Source organism: Osmerus mordax, chromosome 13, assembly GCF_038355195.1.
Source record: "Osmerus mordax isolate fOsmMor3 chromosome 13, fOsmMor3.pri, whole genome shotgun sequence".
Taxonomy (NCBI): Eukaryota; Metazoa; Chordata; class Actinopteri; order Osmeriformes; family Osmeridae; genus Osmerus; species Osmerus mordax.
The window spans coordinates 368366-388842 of record NC_090062.1 but is presented as its reverse complement, the minus strand read 5'-3'; the positions used below and the strand labels follow the sequence as shown (position 1 = coordinate 388842).

General features: G+C 43.9%; 3 protein-coding genes across 3 annotated transcripts in view; 1 reads left to right on the top strand and 2 right to left on the bottom strand.

Annotated features, from left to right (window-relative positions):
* Nucleotides 1–1096: 1096 nt before the first annotated feature.
* On the bottom strand, nt 1097–3447 carry LOC136955773 (zinc finger protein 271-like). The gene is made up of 2 exons (XM_067249498.1): nt 3327–3447; nt 1097–2649 (listed from the first exon to the last, which is right to left on the bottom strand). The coding sequence occupies exon 2, from the start codon at nt 2408–2410 to the stop codon at nt 1472–1474; it is 939 nt and encodes a 312-aa protein (XP_067105599.1). The 5' UTR covers nt 2411–2649; nt 3327–3447; the 3' UTR covers nt 1097–1471.
* Nucleotides 3448–3782: 335 nt separating this feature from the next.
* LOC136955778 (tripartite motif-containing protein 16-like) lies at nt 3783–7064 on the bottom strand. The gene is given in 7 exon segments (XM_067249502.1): nt 3783–4629; nt 4695–4754; nt 4927–5086; nt 5390–5470; nt 5656–5839; nt 5956–5997; nt 6472–7064. Coding segments are annotated over 7 exon segments (1647 nt in total). The 3' UTR covers nt 3783–4102.
* A 7919-nt stretch (nt 7065–14983) lies between these two features.
* leo1 (LEO1 homolog, Paf1/RNA polymerase II complex component) overlaps nt 14984–20477 on the top strand; it is a 28111-nt gene continuing 22617 nt past the window's right edge. Inside the window, exons 1-6 of the mRNA XM_067249491.1 lie at nt 14984–15085; nt 15335–15468; nt 15691–15953; nt 16057–16268; nt 16495–16599; nt 16690–16784. Coding sequence (XP_067105592.1) covers nt 15025–15085; nt 15335–15468; nt 15691–15953; nt 16057–16268; nt 16495–16599; nt 16690–16784 — 870 coding nt within the window. The 5' untranslated portion in view covers nt 14984–15024. The remainder of the gene's footprint in view (nt 15086–15334; nt 15469–15690; nt 15954–16056; nt 16269–16494; nt 16600–16689; nt 16785–20477) is intronic.

Sequence of the window (20477 nt, the reverse complement as noted above, 5' to 3'; positions counted from 1 at the left end):
CGTTGAGAAAGTGGTCGTGACAGAGATCAGAGAGAGTTCTGCCCACACCAAGTTCTGTCTCCTGGTCCTCGGGAGACAGGTCTTGTACCCCCCCCCCCAGAGAGGGAGGTCTGTGACAGGCGATTGGTCAGAAGACCGTGGGGTGGGAATGTGGTTGTCCAATTAAATGTCCAGGGTGTTCATGGTGGCACAAGGTGGGCAGTCCAAGGATCTGGTGATGTTCGGAGAGGTAGGGGGTGGAGAAGACCCACAGGTCTACTCAGGGAGGGGGGCAGACAAGACCCACAGGTCTGAGGTAATTCAAGGGAGGGGGGCTCCAGGGAAGGGAGTAGATCGCCCCAAGGTCCTGATGGCGTGCAGGCAGATGAGAGCTGTGCCTCCAAGGAAGGGGGGGGGTCGTGTCTCCAGGAGAAGGGGTGAGGCAGACCAGGCCAGGGTCGATGATGTATGGGGGAAGGTGGGGCAGGGTCTCCAAGGGGAAGGGGTAGATCATCCAGTGTGAAAGGGGGGGGGGGGGGCAGGGTCTCCAAGGGAATGTGACCTCAGAACAGAGTATATCCAAAGGTGGTCAGACCAGCTGATCTGACCCGTCCCTAAGCAGAGAAGAGTTACTGTCCCAACATTACCTTATCTCCCAAGTTGACACTTTTACTCCCAAGCGCTGAGAGGCCCTATTGTGGTCACTGCGGTCCCTGAGCATCACAAACTCGCCTCCCAAAACAGTTTGCCTGACATCGGCATTCTTGCCCACACACCGAAGTTACAATTTAGCATGATCTTACTTTACACAGATACATTTCAGCACTACCTTACTTGCAGAGAAAGCATCCTGTTGCATGATCTCATATGTTCTTTATTAAATCAATTGATCACAATCGGATACATGTTTTAGTAGAGAGCATTACATAATATATGTGTATATATGTATATAAGGTAGTGATTGGTATAGCAGCATTGATTAACAGTATGTTATCATTCCTTCACAGTATTGTTTCGAAAATTGTCGGTGCCTGTGTAAAAAGATCTAGGCTACTTTTGTCCGATTTGGACGGGATCATACGACAGACGACACAGTGCATCTTCATTCCATAAAAAAGTTGCTTCCGTTTGAGCTCGTAGCTCTACTTTGCTGCCATCTTCACTTTATTGTCTCGCGCCAGTTGTTAAAAAGTTTATCGAGATTAGAGAATTACAATTTGACAACCACTTGTCACTCACTACTCAACTCTTGATTTGCCAACTGTGCGCACCACGAGCTGCAAAGTTATTTATGCATTTAGCAGATAGCAAAACATATGGAGGATGTTAAATTTTACAATGCAATTTTTTTTTTCAATCAATAATTTGCAGTGGCCCGATCGGGCCAGTGAGTTGCTAGTTTAACTGTCCCGACGTTACTTTTTACTGGCCCCGGGCCATCGTTATTGTCGAGCCCTGCAATACTACTACTGGGACAGTTTGGCCCTAGACATCACTGCTTTGGGGTTTTTCTATTGTGGACACGCAGGTGACTCTTCAGATGGCCACTTGTTTTACATGAATAGTCACAGAGGTCACAGCTGTAGGGCTTCTCTCCAGTGTGGATCCTGCTGTGAATTGTGAAACCGCTACAACTGCTAAAGGTTTTACCACAGAGGGCACAGTAGCGCTTCTCTCCAGTGTGGATTCTGCGGTGAACTGTTAAACCGTTACTACTGCTAAAGGCTTTATCACAGAGGTCACAGCTGTAGGGCTTCTCTCCAGTGTGGGTTCTGCGGTGTATTGTGAAACTGTTGGCATGGCTAAAGGTTTTATCACAGAGGTCACAGCTGTAGGGCTTCTCTCCAGTGTGGACTCTGCGGTGAACTGTTAAACTGTTACCACTGCTAAAGGTTTTATGACAGAAGTCACAGCTGTAGGGCTTCTCTCCAGTGTGGATTCTGTGGTGAATTGTGAAATCGTTAGCCTGGCTAAAGGTTTTACCACAGAGGTCACAGCTGTAGCGCCTCTCTCCAGTGTGGATTCTGCGGTGAATTGTGAAACTGTTAGCATGGCTAAAGGTTTTATCACAGAGGTCACAGCTGTAGGGCTTCTCGCCAGTGTGGATTCTGCGGTGAACTTTTAAACTGTTACCACTGCTTAAGGTTTTATGACAGAGGTCACAGCTGTAGGGATTCTCTTCAGTGTGGATCTTGCAGTGAACTTTGAAATTGCCAGAGTGGCTAAAGGTTTTACCACAGAGGTCACAGCTGTAGGGCCTCTCTCCAGTGTGGATCCTACGGTGAACTTTGGCATTTGCAGCTTGGCTAAAGGTTTTATCACAAAGGTCACAGCTGTAGGGCTTCTCTCCAGCGTGGATCTTCATGTGCTTTTTAAGGTTATTGGATATGGAAAAGCTCTTCCCACATATATCACAGTGAGGTGTCTTCATAATTCAGCTCTCTCTGGATCCTGTATCTAGTCTCTGGAAGATTTTTTCTCTCTAGTTGATCCTCTGTCTGGTTACTGCTGTTTCTGGTTGAGTTTCCCTCTGGTTGAGTCTCTCTGTGGTATCTCTGCTCAAGTTTCTGTAGTCTCTCTGGTTGAGTCTCTGTAGTCTCTCTGGAGCCTTAAGGTGTCTTCTCTGTCTAGTCTCCGCCCATGATCAAGTATGATTGGCCAGTAGGGGATCTGGAAGAAACAGTTCCAATGAGAACTCTCACATGAAGGAACTCTTGTCTGTCATATTGTCCACTTTGCATATGTAATGTTGATCATTTGGTGAGAGGTGTATGTTTCTATGATTTCTCTTTTACTGGAGAAACACAACACTGTGATAAATACGTAATCTCTGGCATACAACTCCTCATAGTAATTTGGTTTTCTTCAAAATAATAATAGCCTATAATAAGCATTACATGTAAATTAACAATAAAATGACTAGATTGGAATGACAACGTTTTAAATCCAATAATATTAATATACTATATTGCATGCGTCTCATTTTCAATTTAAAAACAGATAGTTACAACATAGAAAAGAAATGACGGAATGTTTATGAGCGCTCAATTTCTATTGGCTCCACTGCAGCAATACAGAACACAGCTATCTTTAAGCTGCCCACGAGGGCGGTCATATTAAAGTTCGCAAAACTGGAGTAAGTAGCTTGAGACTCACAAGACATGTGCATCTACACAACATTAAATCATATTACATACGCTTTCCACAACGTACTAAAATATCCCCATTAATAAAGACAAACACTGAATCTAGCTAACAACACAATCGAGCTAGCTAGTACCGAAATTAGTTTAAACCCAAGCACAAAGTCGTAAATCGTGGATACAACGTCAAAAGCTAGCACTTACCTTCATAAGTGTTAGGACTGCAACATAGCTTTGATCTTTAAATACATTAGGTCTCAAAACTTCACTTTACGTATGACAAACTATATTGATTTAGAGCTCAAGTAACCGTGAATACAAAACGTTCGTGATGAAACGACCGGCGAGAGCAGCCGCTTGCAGTCGGGGAGGAGTTAAAAACAGCTCTGTGAAGTTGGTGAAGTATTTAATGATTGGCCAGACTCACACACGACAACTTTGACGCGTGTTTTGTAATTATTCCGACACCTTCAGTTTCGCCAATGCTCAAATCCGGACCAAACAGTTGAATTGAATAGAAAATGTGTCGAAGAAAAGGTTTTAGACTAAAGACTATAGATGTGTTAGAAGCACACATCCTTCTACAGTCTAAATAATGAGAGATGTCTTTCAGCTTCACATGTCTTTATTCAGCTGTTCAGGTCATTATAACCACCAGCAGGAGTTCAAAGTAGCAGATACAACTATGAACTGATCACTTAAACAACAGCAGTTATAAACACTTCCATCTCAATAGTGAGTAGCACATGTACCCAAACATTACAACACATCGTTAGTTAAAACTCTATTTACCGAGTAGCAGGACAGGAAGTAGACAGTGATTTCTATTGTCCAGTAGAGCCAAGACTAAATGATAATATACAATCATCAAGTTGAAATAGCAGAAATTATACAACAAAAAAACAATGATTATAAACTAACTAAAACAATGACAGGGTTCTGTATGATTGTATGAAGGCATCACTCCTCTACAAGACCCTCTACCACAGCTTCATAATCTCTGCACTGTTACCATCGTTACCAAGCCCAAACCCAGGGTAGAGTGTTTGGGTGAAGGTGGTCTGGACTCTGTGGAGGAGGGTAACTGAGTCAGAGACGACATTGTAGAAGGACAGAGTACCTGCCTTGTGATCCAGGTACACTCCTACTCTGGAGGACTGAGGGCCTGATACTGCAGTAACAACTATGTTATGTCTGAGCGTGTAACCATCACTAGAGCACAGTAACCTCCAGGACTTGTTATTGTGACCAAAGCCATAGTTAAGGTATGTTCTGCTGATGTCTTTATGTGAGACTGCTATGGCAACACGGCCACCTCTCCACTCCACTTCCCAGTAACAGCGTCCAGACAGAGCCTCTCTACACAGCACCTGACAAAGCCTGGTGAACCTCTCTGGATGGTCAGGATATGGCTGCTGCTGCATTAGACGTGTGACCTTCCTGTTCCCCTTAGACAGAGAGAGGAGTGCATATGCTGTGTTTGGGTCCAGTGTGAGCTTACAGGAATTTGGGAGCAGATTCATCATTCAACACGTGTTAGTGGAGAGAGACCTGGACACTTCAGAGACTCACATCGTAACAGGTCTGCTCTGGTCTTGGGCTCTGGAGGCAGGAACACATCCACTGTGGAGACTGGAGACACACACACACAGATATATAGACACACACAAACACACACATACACTACCTTATCAAGTTGATACAAGCATGTGCTTATATGACAGGTGTCTGTCCTATCACATGATGTTTGTCCATGAGGCTTAATGTGCTGTTCCTCCAGACCTGCTGTGTTTAACCAGTTCACCTGTGGTGGAGATGTTGCAGCACACACTCTGGATCAGCTCCTCTAGTTTGTCTCTCAGCTTAGAGACCACCTCAGTCACATGTTTGAAGTACTGAAGAGGAGGAACAGAGATGCTGGGGACATCTGAAGATACACTGGTACTGGAGAGAGACTGGTAGTTCTGGAGAGAGGGAGGGGGGGAGGGGGGGAGATAGAGAGGTGGGGGGAGAAAGAGAGAGAGTGTGTGGGAGAGAGAGCGTGTGGGAGAGAGAGGGGGGAGAGAGATGGGGGAAATAAAGAAAGAGGAGAAAGAGAAAAGGGAGGGGAAAAGATACATATGTTGAGACAGACAGGAAATTACACACAAACATAGACAAACACGACCATGCACAAAATGACATTCACAGGCTGAGCAGAGATCCTGCATAGATGACCAGACAGTGAGAGTAGCTTCACATCTGAGCTGCCAGGGTAGTCTAGTTACCCGGAGGAAGTGGATGTTGTCCTTTGTGTGTGAGAGCTTCTCCAGCTCAGCGTCTCTCCTCCTCAGCTCAGCTATCTCCTGCTCCAGGGAGTCAGGTGGCTGAGTGGTGAGGGAATCGGGCTAGTAATCCGAAGGTTGCCAGTTCGATTCCCGGTCATGCCAACTGACGTTGTGTCCTTGGGCAAGGCACTTCACCCTACTTGCCTCGGGGGAATGTCCCTGTACTTACTGTAAGTCGCTCTGGATAAGAGCGTCTGCTAAATGACTAAATGTAAATGCTCCAGTCTCTCCAGCAGTACTTCAGCCTGACTCACTGCTGCCCCCTGTTGGGCTCTGATCAGATCCTTCACCTCAGAGCACCTTCTCACAATGGAGAGGATCAGCTCAGTGAAGATCCTCTCACTGTCCTCCACTGCTGCCTGGCCAGAGCCGGCAACCCGAGGGAAGTAACTGAAACCCATTGCTTAAAGGATGCAGCTCATCACTTAAAATAGTACTTGCCTTCCTGTACAACTGAGTTGTATAAATGTATTCTAGAGTCCGTTAATTTACTCCTATTATCTTACTCGACCACTTGACAATTTAGTTTAAGGAGTTCTTGTTCTTCACTGACAGACTACCATACCACACCGCAAAGGAAAATCACATAATAGATTAAATAAAAGCAAAATAAAACAATGAAAGAATGTGTCTGTCAATGTGAAATTTGGCAAGCTTCCTAAGGCAACTCAGACGCTGATGACCTTTCTTACAGACCATTTCACAAAAATAAAAAATAAAAAAATGTATTTCAAAAAATAAAATCAATAATCATATTGGATATTGTGTTGTAGAATGTACACACTGTGGTGTGTTGTCTACCGGACACTGTTCAGCTGATAAACTCTTTGTGGTTTGGGTAACGAAAGCTAATTACAGACGGTTTGGCTGACATCGCCCAGTCAGTCCGATAGCTTCACCCGTCTCCACTTTCCCACTCACATGTAATTCAGTGATATTTCCACAGTTGTGGGCTTGACCAATCTTATAATATTGTAGTGGCCCGAAGTTTCCGAGTTCTAAGACCGAGACTGATCAAAGGCCGACTAAATATGTGGTCAATTCTGAGATGAGACTGAGATTACTACAACAGTTCTGGTCTTACCTGATTCTCCTTCCTCTCAGCTTTGGCTGACACCGTGTCATGGCCTTTATGTTCATCCATGGTACACAGTATGCAGATACACTGCTGGTCTGTCCGACAGAAGACCTCCAGCAGCTTGTCATGACTGGAGCAGATCATCTCCTGCAGTCCAGACGTGGCTTCCACCAGCTTGTGATTCTTCATCTTAGGAACCTGGTAGTGGGGCTGGAGGTGAGTCTGGCAGTAGGACAACAAACACACCAGACAGGACTTGAGGGCTCTTTCATTCCCTGGCCCAGTGCAGAGGTCACAGGTCACCTCTCCTGGCCCAGCTGGACTGGTCAGCTCAGAGGGGGCGGCCTGGGCTCCTCCTGTCTCCTTCAGCTTCTCCACCACCTCAGCCAGCATGTTGTTCCTTTTCAGAGCAGGCCTCAGAGTGAAGCTCTGTCTGCACTGGGGGCAGCTGTAGCTACTGGGGGCAGCTGTTAAGAGGTCCAGACAGATGGAACAGGAGAACTGGTCCTGGTCCAGCACAATTCGCTGCTGGGCCATGCTGGAGTGGTAGTGACGGCCACTCTCTCTCACACACAAACACAAGTGGAGAGAGGGAGAGGGAGCGAGAGAAAGAGTGATACGTTTAGTTTCTTCAGAATAACAACTGTTGTGGGAGAAGGATTGATTTCCTGGTTTTGTCTATCGGGGGGCTTAGTTTAGCTGGTGGTGGAGAGAAGAGAGAGATAAGCAGAGAGAGAGAGTGAGAGATGGATAAACAGTGTGTCTGTGTGAGAGGGGGGTGGAGCTGTGGGTGGAGAGACATAGAGACAAACAGAGAGAGTAAGACACTTCCTGTTTCCAACCAGCCTGTCTCCTCTGCTCCCAATCAGCTCACACTGAACCCAAACACACTCAGTCCTCTCTGTCTGAGGAGAATAAATGTCTCTTTTTCTCTGCTATCTGTCTCTCTCTCTCCCTTAGTCTCTGTCTCACACAAGTTGTTTTTCTCTTTCTCCACTCTCCCTCACATACTCACTCTCTCTCTCCCTTCTCTCCCTTTCTCCCTTCTCTCCACCCCCCAAAACTCCACCCCCTGACCGAACCAGGAAATCCCTCCCTCTTCCCACAACTAAAGTCTAAAAGCCCCAAACAGGAACACCATTGTACTGCGCATGTCTCAGGGACTGAAACAGCCCTATCTTCAAGAGCAAGTTGTGGAAAAGGTGGCTCCTGCCACACCCACGCCCCTGGTGAGGACAGGTCCCTTGTTATTGTCAATCCTTTGCCACGCCAGTATCATAGACCGGTAAAAAGGAGTTAGCTCCGCCAAGTCCACCTTCCCAGGGTGGGTGAGGAACTGTCTCTCATAGTTGAGCCCCCCCCGCCCTCCTTTAAAGGGTCCACGCAACACCCCTCCACCTCCACCTTCTGGATGCGTCAGTAACCTCTGTGCAGCTTGTAACCGGAAAGCGTCGACTCGACTTCTCAAATCCACCAAGCCCTGACCCCCCTCCTGCACTGGCAGGTAGAGCACTGGGGCCCGGATCCAATGCTGACCGGAAAAAACCCCCACCAAAGTCTTCTGCAGCTCCTGAAGCAAGCCGTCCGGAGGTTCCAGTGCACTCAAACAATGCCAGAGGGTGGAGGCGGCCAGATTGTTCCCAACCAACACTCTCCCCCTGAAGGACATTAGTGGCAACAACCATCTCCAGCTAGACAACTTGGCAACCCCCCTTCCCAGTTCAACCCCTGATAAGCATTGGACCCAAAGCACACCCCTAAAATCTTCAAGCCTGCTCTGCCCCACTGCAGCCCCCGCGGCAGCCTGGGCTTCTCTGATGCCCCCCATCTCCCCATGAGATAAGCCTCGCTCTTCCCCCAGTTGACCTTTGCTGAGGAGGCCCTCTCATACTGCTCTAACTCCTTCTTCACAATGTCAGCATCCCCCTGGATCTTAAGGAGCACACACACATCATCAGCATATGCAGACAGTAATATCACTCCCCCTTCTCCTACTCCTGGGTAGGCCACACCCTGCCTAATCCCTCCCCCCCCACACACACCTTTACCATCACAAAGACATCACAATACAACAAACGCACCGATGACATGAACATATTCCCAAACCCAAAAGACTCCATCACTTCAAAGAGATACGAATGACAAACATGGTCAAATGCTTTTTCCTGATCAATTGACAGAATTCCCAAATCATACCCCCCAAGCTTTGCCCAATCAATGACATCCCGCATCGGAAAATGTTTGTCCATTATTGTCCTTCCTGGAACACAGTAGGACTGGTCTCTCTGCACGATGCTGTCTAGCACCAACTTCCGCCTGTTGGCCAAGCATCTGGATAAGATTGTGTAGTCCTAACATAGAAGAGACACAGGTCTCCAGTTCTTGAGCAGCCCTAGATCCCCCTTTTTAGGCACCAGCGACAATACTGCCCGCCTACAGCTGCTTGGTAGCATGTGTACCCCAAAAGCCTCCAGGTAAACCTCCAGTGGGTCAGGACCCAAAACGCCTCAAAAGTGTCTGTAGAACTCGGCTGGTAGGCCATCCAGCCCTGGTGACTTCCCCACCGACATCTGCTGGACTGCAGCAGTGAGTTCTTGGAGAGTGAGTCCCACCTCCAAAGCCTCCCTCTGGTCTGCCCTGAGCTTTGGCAGGTCCTGCAAGCCTCCCTCTGGTCTGCCCTGAGCTTTGGCAGGTCCTGCAAACTGGCTAAGGCGAACGCTAGCGATTGGTAAAGGCAGATCCAGAGTGGCTCTGGGCAGATTTTAAGGTTTAAGATTTCAGGTTTTAAACTTCGACAGAGTACCCGCCTTCAAGGAAGTTAACGCTTGTCAATGGAGCGATCCCAGACTCTCTGTACAAATGAAATGTATGAGGGTCTGGTTATATTAGGACCAGGCTACTGCACGTGAGGAGTGCGCGCCGTTTCTCTATTTTGCTTTTCAGCTGTTACTTCCGTCTTACGACATCTAGTGGCAGCGTGTTGTACAAAGTCATTTCAAAATAAAGGCAAATAACATATTACTGGGTAAAACAGGAAACAAATCAAATAAAACTGATTATTTGCAAAACTAGAAAATGCTTGCAAGGTCATTCGCAGTGTTTCTTTTGATTATTAATATAAATGAATGCACTGACAAAGTAAATTGTTAAAACTCAAACTTCAGAATTTACTGGGGCACAGCAGATTTATACCCGGGGGGCGGTCCCCTGTCCTGATATGCGCTCTCAATTATAATGTGATAACCAATGAAATGCGCTGATGATATTGACACGCGACCCGTGCATGTAAGCGTGCGTGTGTCAACAAAGCTTCAGTCTTTATATTTTAACCCTCACGCTCTCCTTAGCTGAACGAGTGCTTTCAAAGTGCGGGGGAAGAAATATGTATCTCCAGTTAGCAGCAACGTACAATCATGAGGGTAGGCTCATTTGAAAGGCCTGATGTAGGCCTTTCAAACTTACAACTGTTGTAATCACATTGTCAATAGGCCTTGGAATGAGTAAGCAGTCTCAATCACGTCAATGTAATAAAGATTGAACAGACCAAATACAATTTTGTCTGTTTAATGTTATTGCATTATGTAACTGAAAATAGGATACATGTAGGACGAACAATATTCAGCCCTCCCAACGGATGAGCAGATCACATACATAACAAATTCTAAGATGAGTATCACGCCTTTGAAATCCATACATTTAAACAGAACATAACACGTGTTCATGTAAAATGAAATTAATTTATGACTACATTTAGCCCTCCCCAAACTGATCCGCAGAACCTATTCTAACCTATTCCAAGCTACACCTTTTAAAGTTGTCATAAGTCTGGCCAACAGGTAAGTATAGCACCAGCGCGCACGTGTTTGCCTTTGGGAACCTGGCCAGTCCATCTTCTGGGTAGAGAAAGGCGAGCTCTGGCTGTACCGGAAATATGTAATATATACATGTTATAATCATAATAATAATAATTTAGCCTCTATAGTGCGTCGGCTAATTAATTCCTAGTCAAGTCAATATATTTTACTGTAGCCTTGTTTTGTGGTGTGTTCGGCCTCCGACAGTAAAAAAAATAAGCAGAGAACTGATGTTTAACCCTTGTGTTATCTTCGGGTCATTCTGACCCATCAGTCATTGTGACCCACCGTCGTATTGCGACAACTTTACCGCATACAAAAACAAAGTTAAGCATTTTCTTTTAACCGTTGGGCTGTCTCAGACCCCCCACATTGTGAATGTTATTATTTTTATTTATTTTTGTATTGGGTAAAATTGGGTAAACACAACGATGGTTCGTTATGAACCTTTGGGTCATGTGACCCGAAGGCAGCACAAGGGTTAAATATACAGTGCATTATGTACACTGCATAATATACTAACCCCCTTGGGTTAGAATATTAAGGTAGGCCTACATAATCTAAATTGTCCAACTTTAGACATTTCATAAACAACGTGTTGAACTTTATGCATAAATAAATGTGACTGTAGCCTACACATAAGCCTACAATTTGTTTTTCTAGTCAACAAGACAAGCATTTCATGGCAAACTATTCAGTGTCATTCATTTTACGAAAATGATGCACCTAGACTGGGGAACAGGGATGAATGCAACCATAGCCTATAATGACTCCAAGCGCAGAGCATGCAAGGAGATGAGCTGCTCAGGCAATGTAACATAGCGGCATGGAGATTAAATCTGATCACATTTGTTACATACTGTATTTGTTCTTACAGCCAATATGGCCCAGTTTCCCAGACATGGATTAAGCCTAGTCATTTTTCTCTTACTTTTGGACTAGGACTACAGGTTTAATCCATGTCTGGGAAACTGGGCCATAATAATGTGCGCTCCTTGCTCAGGTTTAATTAATGGCACTCTGTTCCTTGCTCCAATAATTTACAACTCCGTTCAAACATGCTCTGACTAATGCTGGGTACACACCACAAGATAATCGGGCTGATTTTGGGCCGATTTCCCCCTTCTGACAATCCTAGGTAATGTCCCGACAATCCTATGTTATGTCCCGATTATCTACAGATTATTTTATCAGATTTTCCCTTGATGTGAGGTGTGTTAAGAGTGACCGAATTTGCTTGGAAGAACATCAGAGCCGCTCCGAAATCATGATGTGTGTGGGGAACCCCGAGGACAAACACCACACACTATAGATCAAAAATTTTAAATATAGGATTTTCTTGTCCTCATGTTTGTGGTCTCTCACATTTAAAAAATCTTAAAAGATTAAAAAATTATTTTTGTGTGTACCCAGCATAACACAGGTCTCTATCCTCTACAGACCAGGGGGGTATTCGTCGTAGCTTGCTAAGCGGTTTAGCGAGCTAATTTTCAGGCTAAGATAAAAAACGCCCCTCTTTTTGGTTCGTGGAAGCAACTTTCGTTAAATCACCATAGTAACATATCAATTAGCACTAACCTGCTCCAGAGCAGGCTAACGTAAGTGTAGCTGGATAAGCTTGCCACACCCCCGGAAAATAACATGGCAGCTCCCTTTTTGAGAGACCCAGTTGACCAAGGAGCTATATTTTAGTTCGATTAGCTTTCCATACCAATAGAGTTCTTCGCGATTGCCAAGATCCTTTATTTCACACGGATGAGTTCTTGTTTGAGCGATATCGATTCAGCGGACAAGGACTCATTTATTTGCAAGACCTTCTCGGGCCGTACATTGCAAATATCACACGCCGCAGCAAGCTTTATTATGAGCTTATGCTGCTGTATGTGAATATGTAACGCTATGTTTTAGGAAATGTCTTGTCTTATCTGTTGTGCCTGTGCTTTTTATATGTTTCCCTGTGGGAGAGTGGGAAACGTCATATCGATTCCTTTTTATGTCTTGACATGTGAAGAAATTGACAATAAACTTTAACTGTGCTTCAGACTCTGCATAGCCTTGAGGTTTTTTGCGTCAGGTATAGGCTAAATTTTTATACAGTATAGGCGATGCAGAAAACATTGGCAAAGCCGCAGTATGCGTTGCTGTAAGAAAAGTGTACTTGGCGCTTAACCAGCTGATGAATCAACTCATCATATTCCCTGGCCATGTCCCAGTCAATGAAATCAAAGAGGGATTTGCACATAGGCCTACATGCATATACACATATATAGTACATGATATAAGCTCAGTAGCCTACATATATCCTCATAAGTGTCTATGAATTCGTATCAGTTAGATACTCTTTGGCCTTGTTTTTATCTAGCCTACTTATTCTGAAAATGTCCATTAAGCCTACTGCCAGCAGGCACATTTAAAGAAATGTGATCTGATTGGGGTAATGAGGCACTTAAGATGAGCCTATACATTTCCCCAAAACTTTCGCATTTATAGCTTATCGGAAATGTTGCCAAGCTGCTTGTCTTGCTCTGGCAGCGGCGGTGTTTGACTTAGCCATGATAATATGTTTATTGTCTTCGCAGACAGACTCATTATAATAGTTTGCTCGGATGGCGAGAATAGCCTATCACCGCTCTCTCTTTCGTCTTTTCCGCCATCATACCGTTAGAAAATCACGGTTTTGGTGATAGACCTTTCCTGCCTTTTGAAGTAGGACGTGCACGTGCAATTTCCCTGATATGTTTAGCCTGATTGAAATTAACCACATGATTTGGATGCGGATCAGCCGTTGACGAACCGATATTTGCTGTTCTCACTCATCTCGCTAATGTTAACAGGCTAAATGGACAATTGATTAACTTAGCTTCAACCCTTACGACGAACGGGGCCCTGTCCTGCATGTTTGAGATGTTTCACTGCTCCAACCCACCTGATTCAAATGAATGGGTCGTTAACCAGCTCTGCAGAAGCCTGCTTATAACAATTCATTTGAATCAGGTGTGTCGGAGCAGGGAAACATCTCAAACACGCAGGACCAGGGCCCCGTTCGTCGTACGGGTTGAAGCTAAGTTAATCAATTGTCCCTTTAGCCCGTTAACATTAGCGAGATGAGTGAGAATAGTAAATATCGGTTCGTCAACGGCTGATCCGCATCCAAATCATGTGGTTAATTTCAATCAGGCTAAACTTATCAGGGAAATTGCACGTGCACGTCCTACTTCAAAAGGCAGGAAAGGTCGATCACCAAAACCGTGATTTTCTAACGGTATGACGGCGGAAAATACGAAAGAGAGAGCGGTGATAGGCTATTCTCGCCATCCGAGCAAACTATTATAATGAGTCTCTATAAGACAATAAGCGTATATTATCATGGCTAAGTCAAACACCGCCACCGCTGCCAGAGCAAGACAAGCAGCTTGGCAAAAAATTGCCAATAAGCTAAATGCGAAAGTTTTGGGGAAATGTATAGGCTCATTTTAAGTGCCTCATTACCCCAATCAATCAGATCACATTTCTTTAAATGTGCCTGCTGGTATAGGTTTAATGGAAATTAATAATCGAATGAGATCTTGCTAGCGAAAATCATGATCTCAACTCTTCTCAGAATAAGTAGGCTAGATAAAAACAAGGCCAAAGAAATTGATACGAATTCATAGACAATTATGAGGATATACTCCGCTTATATCATGTAGGCCTACTATATATGTGCATGTAGGCCTATGTGTAAATCCCTCTTTGATTTAATTGACTGGGACATGGCCAGGGAATATGATGAATTGATTCATCAGCTGGTTAAGGGCCAGGTACACTTTTCTTACAGCAAGGCATGCTGCGGCTTTGCCAATGTTTTCTGCATTGCCTATACTGTATAAAAATGTAGCCTATAGCCTACCTGACGCAAAAAAACTCAAGGCTATGCAGTCTGAAGAACAGTTAAAGTTTCAAGTAGCTTTATTGTCAATTTCTTCACATGTCAAGACATAAAAAGGAATCGATATGACGTTTCCCACTCTCCCACAGTGAAACATATAAAAAGCACATGCACAACAGATAAGACAAGACATTTCGTAAAACATAGCGTTACATATTCAGAATTAAGAATAGGACTGAAATAATCAATTTACATATGTATTCAGACAGAATATAAAGATAACCCGCCATCCTCCTACACATAGGCTAATAGGCCTACACGTTTTTGATGTTTTTGACAGACACCTTGGAGGGAGACAAATAAATCTAAATAAAAAATAGTTTTAGCACTGTAAATCAATTAAATCGGCTGGAGACAGCGGGACGGAGACATCATATATCAATAGCAACATAACAAATGTTAAACGACATGATGAAAATGAAGAAAACAGTACTGTCGGGAGTGGGGATAAAGGGTACGGGAATGTGGTAGAGCTAGACAAGGACAGAGATGCCTGTTTAAATTTCGGGAAAGAATTTGTGTAAGAGAATCTGGATTAGGCTGGATATAATTTACCCAGAAGATGGCAGTAATGCAACAAGAATGATGCCAATTGCCCCAGAGAAGAAGAATTGCCGGAAATGCGATTCCTTAGTGAGACTGGCTACTGTAGTTGCTAGCAGAGCCTGTCTACGGACATTCTCTGTTGCTAGTCTGCTGCTTGTATCTCATCAAAATGGCGGACATTGACGAACTGTTTGGGAGTGAAGGGGACAGTGACAATAATGAACAACGAGGTGTATTATCCCCCACATACCGAAATATTCTGCAATGTCTTCACGTTAGCAATTTTTCTGAAAGGATAGTCTATATTTGTAACAGACGTTCTACTGGCCTAGCAAGCCAGAAGCAGATCATCGAGGTTGTCGGAGTGACCCTGGTTAGAGGATAGTAGCCTACGTTGCATTCTGGTTACTGAATTAGTTGGTGTGACAGACTTAATGTGCTCGTTCAGCAACAGAAGGTGTGTTTTTGTTTCTCCGCAGTTGATTCCGGCTCTGGCTCGGGTTCTGATTCAGAAGATGAAAGACCCCATTCTGCTAGTAACGCGTCTGGCAGCCATAGCGAAAGAGATGAAGATGATGAGGAAGTTCAGGATGCAGGAAAGCCTAGCAACAAGGTGGGTTCAGTGGGAAGTTAATGCATGATATTAATAATATTTATGTACTACAGGAGCTGTTCTTCGAATTACTGGTTGGTTGTCAGAAAAGTTGAAGATAAAATAGTACTAATAGTTGATAGAATTGTAAACATCGAGGTACTATTGTGTCCTCATCAGTTTTTGACATTGGTTCATTTGTTAATATCAACTGTGCAATTCATTGATCATACCTTTCATCAGGAGCTGTTTGGAGATGACAGTGAGGATGAGCCTGGTAGCCAGCACAGCCGCAGTGACAATCAGTCTGAAAACTCAGGCAACCGGTCAGATGCCAGCATGCACTCAGAGCAGGAGGAGAATGACCAATCAGATGCTGAACAGCGCAGCGGGTCTGAGTGTGATCATCAGGAGGAAGATGGAGTTAATAGGTCAGAGGGGGCAAGTCCTATCTCTGGAGCAGGGAGTCATCAATCAAGGAGGGATAGTGCTCGGTCAGACAGAAGGTAAATAACAAAGATGGATCAGTGGGGACTTTCAGTCATGACTTTACTAAGAGTAACGTCCCTAAATGCTAGGTTTGACGGTTCTTCATTGATATTTTCGCAGTGTGCATAGTGACCCTGGAACTCCCCAATCAGGACCTGGTACTCCTCATTCAGAGGGTGAGGGCTCAGGCAGGGAGAACCAATCAGAGGATGAGAAGTGGGGGGTGGGTGCCAAAAGTGACCAGTCGGAGGATGAGGAAGAGAAGCGACAGCAGCATTCTGATGAGGAGAGAGAGATCTCTGATGAGGGTCACCGGATGTCACCCAAGTCAGGTACTTGAGGATTTGTGATTAACTTTATTAATATTGGTGAGCTCTAAGGTTGATGATGAATGCACTGTATTGATCCTCAAAGGAAGGTCATTGTGAGTAAGACAAGCAATACACCTTGTATTGGATAAGAACAAACTGATTATGATATATTATAATATAATCAATAGTGTTTTGTCTGATGATATTGAAGTGGTAAGTGTGTGTGCACGTCTGTGTATTTCCAAAGGGTCTGCAAAGGGTAGTGATAGCGAAGAGGATTTTATCAGACAGAAAACCAAGAAGAAGGCTGCATCCAATTCAGATTCTGACAGTGATGTTGGATCAAAGAAAGGTAAAAAAAAAAATCTTAAGGCCTAAAAGTGTTGGATAAATTATTCATGGTGTAATATGAGAGTATAACATTTTCCATCCTCCCCTCCAGGAAAGAAGCCAGCAGCAGATGACCTGTTTGGAGAGGCAGACGACATCTCATCAGACAGTGATGCAGAAAAGCCCCCTACTCCTGGACAACCCCTGGTCAGTCTTCACAGCATCAGTTACCTAGACAGACACACACCCAGCAGCAGCCGGGATGTCCAGTGGCACTTGCATTATTTCAGTTAAATTGATCGGGGTTTTGAACTACAGGATGCAATGCTACAGTGGGCCCACGCTTTGGTATCACAGTTTTTAGGTAATGGTATGGTTTCGTTATCTTAATTATTTAGGGAAAAATCATAATTTAAAGTCTGTGTAAAGCAGACTCTGAGATTTGTTTCTAAATACATTATAAATGTTAGAAATGTATTGCTTAAACACGTTACAAAGACTGAACTATGTAGTACTGAATTGAATAGTAAGACCGGATTTTTGGGCCGGGGTTGAAATCATGCCTTGATGATACAATGGAGGCACTGAGCATGGCCTCTCCCCTAACACTACTAGGGCTGTCAAAATTGCTAAAAAATGACATTCGAATATTCCCTTTAAAAAAACATGTATATTCGAATTTCTGATTGCGCATTATGCACGTCATAACAGGACAAATTAATACAACGAGACATAACTACTTGTAAAGTTTAAACACAAAAATAAGTAAATGAACAAGTGGCCAAGACCGCAGACCTTGGCCTCTCGCTCGCACACACGCGCTCCTTCTTTCTCTCTCACTCTACCGCACCGTCGCGCTCTCTGCGCATAGCAGTTTAAATGAACGAAAACAATCAAAAAATGCTGAGTGCTTATCAAGAGTTTTGTGCAAGCAATTTAAGGTCGTGATTCTTGTCCCAAATATGGCAGGCTTCATGCAGTGATTGAAACAAATATTATTAACATTAATTGAAGTTTTACAGTATAGAACCAACATTAAACGCTCCGAGTGAGATGTGCTGTGGTAAACATGGAACTTTTCCTTGGCATGAAACGGCAAATAATCAAACCAGTGCATGAATCTGTTGTAGCCTATCTAGTCTATTTTCATGCAATATACAGTCAGTACAGTAGCGACACTAGTAATGCCCACCCGCAAAGCAGACAGTCGCGACACTGCTGGCGCTGTTGTGTTATTTCTTTTTTACATTTCGAATATTAATTTTCACATTCGAAATTCAGTTGAAATTTATTTATAGAGCACTTTAAAATCCAAAGTGCTGTACAGTAAAACAATAGATGAATACATAAAAGCCCTAAATACAAAAACTCACACGTCTCATACAATACAAATCAGTGTTTCCCCTAGGTTTACAGCTTTGGGAGGGGGGTAGGGCGGCGGCGGGCGGGGGGGGGGGCGACCATGAGACAGAAATGACTTGCCGTCCTGTAAATAAGATAAGTAACATAAGGTCATTTAGTTTGTTTAATAAAAGAGCAAGCTATAGACCTGTTTTATAGGAAAGGTAACCTTAAATTACTTATTTTGTGATCTAGCGTAATTAACTTGACCTTCAAGGGGGGGGCGGGGGGTTCCGTAGGGGGGGTGGGGCGCCCCCCTAATATAATGGTAGGGGAAATACAAAAACAATAACACCATACAAAGACCCAATACCATCTATATAACCAGATATTAATTTTCAATTTCAGTTTTCAAAGGCCAAAGCATAGAGGTGGGTTTTAAGAAGACACTTAAAAACAGGCAGTGAAGCACGATCCCCTTTTAGCTTGCACTTTGTTTTAGGCACACTTAAGAGCAGTTTATTGGCTGACCTGAGAGAACGGGTGGGTCTATAGGGATGTAACAGCTCAGAGATGTGGAGGGGGGCAAGGCCATTTAGGCCTTTAAAAGCAAATAAAAGAATCTTAAAATGGATTGATATATAGCGAGAGAGCCAATGGGGTGAATATAAAACAGGGGAAATGTGCGTGTATTTACGTGTTCCAGTTAGAAGACGTGAAGCAGCGTTTTGCAGCGTAGTGCTCACACATTAAAATGTTGTGATACATCTGTAGGCCGTTAGAATTGTGTCATTTTCTCACAGTAAAAGTTAAAGAATATCGTCCGAGGTGCCCTGCACTGGAGCGCGAACTCGGGTATGCAGACTCGCGTTAACAAAACGTTGTCAAACATCACTTTAACCAGCTACACCACCGAAAAAGTTGTTACTTGCTGATGCGGGTGGAAGGTCTTTATACGTTTATACATTTGTGATATGTAGGCCTATTGTGAACTGGGGGGACTTTATTATTACTAATTATTATTACTGTGACAATGTTGACGAATCATCAACATTTGTTTTCTGGGCACTGTATAGAGTACTTAGTCTTATCATGTTACGTTTCATTTCAATAAAATAACACAACACTCTAAATATGATGATGTCATTTTCATAAGTGAACGGATTTATAATTATTACAATACGGATTTGGCTAAATAATAATGACTGATGGAAGAAACTCAAGCGATGCCTGGAGTCATGTTGGTTTGAGGTGCTGCTTCTCGGGCAATGTGTGATTTGTCTTTAACAAGAAGCGGTGCCTTCGTTCCCTCTATGGCTCTGGTTCAGAAGAGCGGCAAAACTTCTAACCAGTTTGTGACGTTTGAAGCATTGAACGTCATCAATCACGTGATTATCATAATTTGATACAAGCTCCAAAACACTTTTTCGAAACTGTGTGTTGGTTTTGCGACACAAGCATCGATGCGTCAGTGCCATACGTCCCAACCCTACTCTACTGTATTCATTCAGTAATAAAGAACCCCCTCTGAAACAAGATGATTCAAACAACGTGTCAGTATGGAAATCGCTATTCAAACACTACCATCTGCAAACTGAAAATATGCCCCCAAAAACGTAAATACACTTGAAATCTTAGAATACAACTTTACTGGAAGTGATTATTGTCAGTAACGTCTTGTCTGAAGACTCTGGGCTCATGTGACCAGCTATCCACGTTGTAAGTAGGGAAAAGCGCATTCAACTTTGTCAGCTTCTCTACTCCCTCTACGTCAGCCTCTCTCAATCCTGGTCATTGATCTTGGTCCTTGGGCCTACGGTAGCCCTGCATGATTTTAGATGTTTACATTCACCAAATGACTGGGTTGTCAAAACCAGTCAAGTTGCTTCCAAGTTGGAAGCAAGATACCACTAATAAGAGTGTCTTGCACCTCCCCTCACCTGTCACTGAAGGTCAGCCACTGTTGCTGTTGCTAGCCAACCTTCACTGAGAGGATTGTTTGAATGCACCGGAATTGAAAAATATTCATTTATGTATATTTGAGACCACACATTCGTAGATATAGGCCACGTTTCCAGGGTTTTTCCTGCATAGAGAAAATTTTGGCGCGCGCCAAAGCCGTTTTCCCGAGCGCCAATGACAAATCCCGAGTGCCAAAAAAAAGTCTGCGATAAAAATAAAATTTAAAAAGCTGTGTTCATCACACGTGCAATGCATGTCAGCGAATATGTTCTCAATAGTATGTTTCAAGTAGGCTACAGCCGAACCCTCGTTCTGTTTTGATCAATAGTAATCGAGTTGATAAGCATGTCTTGTCTGATCAATACGCAACTTTGAGGTGCGCGAATGGACAGAGCGGCCTAAACTGTCGTTCCGCTGCGAGGGCCAGTCCGACGTGCACGAATACACCTGTACAAATGCAAATGAAATTTCCACTCAAAATGCTGAAAAAAGTTTGATTTACGATTTCCAACGCAGCCTCCATTGGTATTCTTAATCTGGAATGATAATATATAGTGCAGTGTTTCCTCTATGGCTACATTTCTGCCGCCACGGTAT